This window comes from Maniola jurtina, chromosome Z (genome assembly GCF_905333055.1).
Source record: "Maniola jurtina chromosome Z, ilManJurt1.1, whole genome shotgun sequence".
In the NCBI taxonomy this organism is placed as follows: Eukaryota; Metazoa; Arthropoda; class Insecta; order Lepidoptera; family Nymphalidae; genus Maniola; species Maniola jurtina.
The window spans coordinates 12,205,723-12,213,035 of NC_060058.1; the positions used below are offsets into that span (position 1 = coordinate 12,205,723).

A 7,313-nucleotide genomic window follows, 5' to 3' on the forward strand; every position below is an offset into this window, starting at 1 on the left:
CTTTAATATAATGTCACAGAGAATATATCTTTATTTTGTGCGGTATAAAGCTTTTTTTACGCTAGAGCAACGTAGTGCAACATGGCGGCATGCCATAGATATTAGTTTCTAGAATATGTCTGCAAAATTTCATGGACTTTGGTTGCTTAATATTCAAATGAAATTGGAACTACAATTGTATGGAGTAAGTGACGGAGAGAGCCCTATTAGGGCCGCTAAGTTAATATTCTATTTGTAACATGCTACATTGAAGCATGTTGTTGATCCAGCGTAAAATAGCCATAAGATATATGAAGGTTTCGTTTCCATCAGACAATATCAAAAGTAAAACCATTGTCAATGCATGTAGTGAAACTTTAAGCATCATTAAAACAATAATAACAGTTAATTTGATTAATGTATCGCAGTTTTGTCTGAAAATAAATAAATAAATAACAAAGTTACACACACAAAAAGAATATTTACATTTTGCCCAGTATCGCATCACGATGGCGAAGTACAGTTGGCGTCAGAAAAAAAGAACTCTAGAAGACGCGACGGCGACAAGGACGTACAGTACGACAAGGATCTTTTGGCACTTGAATGACATTGACAGTTGTAGCACAAAAGCTGCCAGCAAATAAAATCTCCTCAATTTCAGGGAACATATTGAAAATGTCAATATTGAAAATCGAGTACCTTTTTATCTAATATTAACTGATGAGAAATTGCAAAAGAATTGAGAGAAATTGTGAAACTTAGAGTAAAAATGGGCGAGTGAATTCTCAAAATGTATAATGCTTATGTTTTTGGAACCAAACCATTAGTTTCAAGATCAGAAACCAGATCTGATTTCAATTTTTATTGGGGGTTCCGTACCTCAAAAGGAACAACGGAACCCTTATAGAATCACTTCATTGTCTGTCTGTCTGTCTGTCTGTCGGTCGGTCTGTCTGTCCGTCCGTCCGTCCGTCGTGTCTGTCAAGAAAGCTATAGGGTACTTCCCGTTGATCTAGATTCATGAAATTTGGCAGGTAGGCAGATCTTATACACACAGCATCTTATAGCACAAGTACAGGATTAAATCTGTAAACCGCGAATTTGTGGTTACATCATTTAAAAACTTTAAAACGTGTTTCAATTTTCTAAGTAAGATAACTATACCAAGTGGGGTATCATATGAAAGGGCTTTACCTGTACATTCTAAAACAGATTTTTATTTAGTTTTATGTATAATAGTTTTTGATCTATCGTGCAAAATGTAGGAAAAAGCCGGTTGTAGTATGTAGCCGGTTTTTTCATTTCAGGGTTGGTACCTGGTCTAGAGTTTTTTTTTTGGTGACGCCAAGCATATAACAGGGTTTTAGTCATTGAATATCATACTGTCATATCAGTAGTTCAGTTTAGGCTTTCCTCACCAGTAGGCAGCACGCAGTGAGGCCAGTGGAGACGCGAGCCAGTGCTGTGAAGCAGATGGACCGACGAGCAAAGTCTATCTTCTCACAGAACACCTGCAATAGAGAATATGTGTATGGTTTAAATTCGGTTAACAAATTATTTTCCAAAATATTCATTGAAAATAAAATATTTAATAAAATAAACAAACTGTTTTTCGTTTAAATGTATACTAATAATGTAAATTAAGCAAAAGTGCGTCCGTCTGTCTATCTGCCAACTTTTCACAGCTTTTCAGCTTACACCCCGGGGACGGACATAGACTACTTTTTATCCCTGAAAATTAAAGAGTTCCCACAGGATTCTTTAAGGCCCATTTGTCCATCCGTTTAACTGATTTATATAAAATTTGGTACAGAGATAGCTGGCGTCTGAAATTGACATAGGCAACTTTTTATCCAAGAAAGCAAATAGTTCCTACGGGATTTCAAAAAAAATAAATCCACGCGGACGAAGTCGCGGGCATCATATAGATTCTAGTTTATAATATTGATAGAAAGAAAGAAGTTTTTATTTGGTGCCACAGAAAGTACAGATAAAATAATAATATAATAAAAATAATTGCTCGAAATAAGGTGAGTGGTGTGTGGTACCAAAACGGACTCGACTCAGCATTTGCTGCGCCTGTGTCAGGAACGCAGGCCCAGCGCTGATCTTCCATGGAGCCATATTCCAACTGTTGAACAATGGTTCACCTTGAAAGACTGCGGTATCTCCTCAATGGCACGGTGTATGAGCGTGCCGTTCACGTACAGGCAGTTGGCGGCGCCGTTCTCAGGCACGGTGAGGGTCTGGTAAGTGAAGCTGGCGCCGCTCTCGATCCTTCGCAGCATCTCCTTGGCCTCCTTGCTCGCAGACACGCAGAGCACGTCCGGCCCGGCCATGCTTATATACCGCTTTAAGTGCCTCACTCCTTTGGCGACCTGGAACAAATCGCTACCCATATTATAAATGTGAAAGTGTTTTTTTTTTCGGGTTCCGTACCTCAAAAGGAAAATGGAACCCTTATAGGATCACTTTGTTATCTGTCTGTCTGTCCGTCCGTTCGTGTCTGTCAAGAAAACCTATAGGGTACTTCCCGTTGACCTAGAATCATGAAATTTGGCAAGTAGGTAGTTTTTATAGCACAAGTAAAGGAATAAATCCGAAAACCGTGATTTTCTGGTTACATCACAGAAAAAAAATGTGTTTCAATTTTCAATGTAAGATAACTATACCAAGTAGGGTATCATATGAAAGCGCTTCACCTGTATATTCTAAAATAGATTTTCATTTATTTTTATGTATAATCGTTTTTGATTTATGTCGAAAAAATACCCGAGTATGGAACCCTCGGTGCGCGAGTCTGACTCGCACTTGGCCGGTTTTTTGTGTTTATCCAGATTCAAGTCTGACTTAGGTAGTCCTTGATTGCAATCTCATCTGATGGTAAGTGATGATGCAGTGTAAAATAGAAGTGGGCTAAACTGGAAGGGATATGACAGTTTTTATTTAAACTGTTGATTTTTTTTTTGCCAGGAATAGAAACCGGGATCTCCCTCTAATAAGACCATAGCGCTTACCACTGCTCCAGAGAGTTCAGTCAAAGAAGAGTGTTGTTTGTTGGTTTATTGGTTGGTTAGTTTGTCCTTCAATCAAGTCGCAACGGATTGATGTGATTTTTTGCATGGGCATAGTTAAAGACTTGAAGAGTGACATAGGCAACTTTTTATCCCGGAAAATCAAAGAGTTCCCACGGGATATAATAAAAACCTACATACACGCGAACCATGTTGCGTTTATGAAATTCCACTTCTAATAGACTGCAATTGGGAATGAGAAATTTGTATGAAACCCAAATTCATTTTGCAAGTTATGCTCATGCAAAATGTATTTGGGTTTTTGATTAAGGTAGTTGGAGCACACAAAAACAAATAATAACCATAATTTAATATTTTAACCCTAATAAAACCCTAGGTACTCTTTCTACTCTATTCCCTCACTCTCATTGTCCGATGGGACGGCGATTCGACACAAGCTTACCTTAATAGGCGTGCAAGGGAACTCAGGGAATGCATCTGCGACAGCACTGGCGCCTGCTTCGTTGGTCGTTTCAGAAATGCCCACAAAAAATTCCCGGCCTAGAAAAGGTAATATTCTAAGTTTCTTAACTTTGTTAAGATAATAAAGATTTATTTATTTATTTAATAAAGATTTATTATTTATTTATTATTATTTATTATACAAGGTATGTCAAGTCATGTTGCATGGAAATGGTGAACTTGGCATTCAGCACCCCACAGGATAGTGTAATAATTACATTGCTTATTTATTGCATACTAGCTGATGCCTGCAGCTTCGCCCGCGTGGATTGGTCAGATCCCCTGCAGCATCAGGATTGAGGAGTTGGAATCCAAATTTTTTATGAAACAATGTCGCAAAGTTCCTCTATCGATTAAAAAAGAAATGACGCAAATCGGTTCAGAAATCTCGGAGATTTCGGTGTACATAGGTAGAAAAACACAACTCCCTTTTTGAAAGTCGGTTAAAAAAGTAGCCTATGTTACTCCTTGGTCAATTCTCTACTTGTCTGTGAAAATCCCGTCAAAATCGGTTCAGCCGTTCCGAAGATTAGCCTTTTCAAACAGACAGACAGACAAAAATTTTAAAAACGTGTGATTAAGTTATAGTATCGTTCAAATAACCATATGACCTTAATATGCGGCAGTTATTTCGATATTACAGACAGACACTCCAATTTTATTTACTAGTATAGATTTACAAAAAAGAGCAGCTGCTGAGTTTCTTGCTGGCTTTTCTTAGTACAATCTTCTTTTCAAACCGATGGTAGAGTCTTGACATATATAAATTGCACACTCTGTCCTACATTAAATACATTAACATTTCATTTCATTAAGGTTTACTAGCTGCACTACAGAATCCAGCAGATTCATCATCATCAAGATCAACCAATCACCGGCTCACTACTGAGCATGGGACTTTTCTCAGAATGAGAAAGCTGTAGATTTATAGGCCAATGTAGCAGATTATGGCCAAAGTCTTACTCATTGTGGGAGTAGATCCGTGCTGAGTAGTGATAGATAGCAATGGGATGATTACTCTTACCAGTGAACAGCACGTCGGAGCCAGCGAGCTTCGCTTCAGGATCACTCACTTCTACGATTGTTTGTCCTAGGTCCTGCTGAAACACTTTTTTGAGGGCTACCATCTATAAACAAACACAATAAAGTTCAAAAACTGTATAATATTTTTGAGATTTGTGACCTCTTGCCATTATAATAACACAATTAAAGGTGCTAAAACTTAAATTTTTGCATAGTAGGGTCATCCATGAGTCCGTGTTTTAGAAGGGGTGTGTGGCCTAGTTTTTACAGCTAAACCAGAGGTTGTACTTATTAATATTTATTTATTTGAGTGAAATTTATATTATTTGTGTTAGCGGAATACTCTGCACTCTGAAAATTTCAATTCTTTTCCTGTTACGGGTCTTGAGTACAGCCTGCTGACAGACCGTCTGTCTGACGGACAGACAGACAGACGGACGGGTGGACAGAGACAGACACGGAGGAGCATAGTGGAGGCTTAGTAATAGAGTACCTACATTCCTCAACTTTTTTAACCCCCAACCCAAAAAAAGGGTTGTTATAAGTTTGAGGTGTGTATCTGTGTATCTGTCTGTCTGTAAGGTGCAATTTTTAACCCCCGACCCAAAACGAGGGGTGTTATAAGTTTAAGAAAATCAGTTCAGCCGTTTTAAAGTTATCAGCTCTTTTCTAGTTTTCTTATAGAGTTTCTTAAAAAACACTGAGACAAAAACTTGTCTGTGTTTTTATTTTATTTTAAGTTATTTATCCATTTATCTCCCGTCTCTCATAAAGAGCTGTCTGCTTCCACTTTAGTTTTTCATGAGAATATGTAAATAAAAGAATGTTACATCATTCGAAATAATGAGTAATGACCTAATTTCCTCAGAATTGCTATTTGACCTGTAATTAACCTGTGTGTTTCAATTAATTTCTGAGCATGTAACTCAATGAAAGGCCAGCAAAGTGAGATGTGGTGAGTTGGAGAATGCCATATTAGCATGGAGTTAGGGAGTGGATTCTTTTCGAACTACCTATGCAAGGCATATTCTGTCCTCGTAACGCTATCTGCAGTAATCGACATTTTTGAGATTTTCACTTTTTTACAAAAATGGACTCACAAGGAGCTTTTCGATACGATAAAAAATAATTTTCAGGAAAATTTTCATTGGAAGTATGTTTTTTGCTAAGGATTTTCCTGAAAATTATTTTTTATCATATCGGGAAGCTTCTTGGGAGTCCATTTTTGTAAAAAAGTGAAAATCTCAAAAATGTAGATTACTGCAGATAGCGTTACGAGGGCAGTATTCTCTGCGCAGGATAATATTGGTAGCCAGTATGTCTCCAGAGGACAGTATATTTTATGAAAGTTGTGGACTTACTTAATTGCTCAGGTTTATTTCTGGAAACTTTTCTTTACAGGTGTCTAAGTTACAAAGCAAAATCTCAAATTTCTAGATCCAGCTAATTTAAGCTACACATTGCCATATATCAACAGCATCTATCATTATTATCATTCAACATTTCATGGAAGTATAGCTGGATGTCTTGTACTGGTGCCTGTAATACAGGTTTCCCTAGTACGGGTGTCAAAGCACTCCATCTGGTATCATAGTTATTGCGTTTACCTTTACAGTCTGCTATTTTTTAGGGTTCCGTCCCTCAAAAGGAAAAACTGAACCCTTATAGGATCACTTTGTTGTCTGTCTGTCTGTCAAGAAACCTATAGGGTACTTCCCGTTGACCTAGAATCATGAAATTTGGCAGGTAGGTAGGTCTTATAGAACAAGTAAAGGAATAAATCCGAAAATTGTTAATTTGTGGTTACAACATGTAAAAAAAATTTCAAAGTAAGATAACTATACCAAGTGGGATATCATATGAAAGGGCTTTACTTGTACATTCTAAAACAGATTTTTATTTATTTTTATGCATAATAGTTTTTGATTTATCGTGCAAAATGTCGGAAAAAATACCCGAGTACAGAACCCTCAGTGCGCGAGTCTGACTCGCACTTGGCCGGTTTTTTTAAAGAATTAATTTATTGTCAAACTGTTTTTGCTTAATATATTATTATTACTTACAATGATTTCCTCCGTAGCTGATACCGGGTGAGGAAGGAGAACGATACCGTGGCACACGATAGCCAAGTCCTCGAAGACGATGTTCTCAGGGAAGAACGCATCCGTCTCAATCTCTATCAGTTCCAGATTCAGTTCTCGGAGCAGCCTCAAATAGTTATCGTACTGCCTCCGAGCATCGTTCAAGTCAGCCTTATCTGTGACGCGAAGCTCTGGTACCATTTTACCCACCACTGCGTGTGTATACTCATGCATTTTAAAATCCATTTTTCAACACCAACGCCCGAATATTAATAACGTTCTGGAGACACGAAAGTGCACTTCCACACCGTTCCAGTGTAATCACCACAGACCATCACTACCAAAGAGTATGTAATCTTGGTAATCACAGATCACTATATACCCTACGTTATAAGAGGCAGCACTTCCATACAAAAACGAAAATTATGAAAATGTATGAAGTTTGTGGAGTGCTTCAATACCAACATTATATCAGTCACACTGACAGAAAGACAGTACTGCCAACATAACCAAACAAGCAGCTCTGCTAGGGTTCTTCCTAACTTTTTTTTTAACTACGAATATAATTATACCAGCGCGCGGGCTGACCTCGTGCCATCATTTGAATAATTTAATAAAAACGTACAAATTAAGCTAAAATTTAGACACCAAATTTTAATATTTTCTCAGTGGCCTCGACAGTCAGACCGTCTGT

The 7,313-nt window shown here is 37.7% G+C and overlaps 1 protein-coding gene across 1 annotated transcript; it reads right to left on the reverse strand.

The window, feature by feature from the left end:
- Window positions 1-1,169: 1,169 nt before the first annotated feature.
- Window positions 1,170-7,039, reverse strand: LOC123880064 (N(G),N(G)-dimethylarginine dimethylaminohydrolase 1). Its single transcript, XM_045927954.1, has 5 exons — window positions 6,602-7,039; window positions 4,540-4,642; window positions 3,457-3,554; window positions 2,130-2,357; window positions 1,170-1,490 (listed from the first exon to the last, which is right to left on the reverse strand). Exons 1-5 carry the CDS (start codon window positions 6,863-6,865, stop codon window positions 1,383-1,385), a joined length of 801 nt encoding a protein of 266 aa, XP_045783910.1. The 5' UTR covers window positions 6,866-7,039; the 3' UTR covers window positions 1,170-1,382.
- Between the last annotated feature and the right edge of the window lie 274 nt (window positions 7,040-7,313).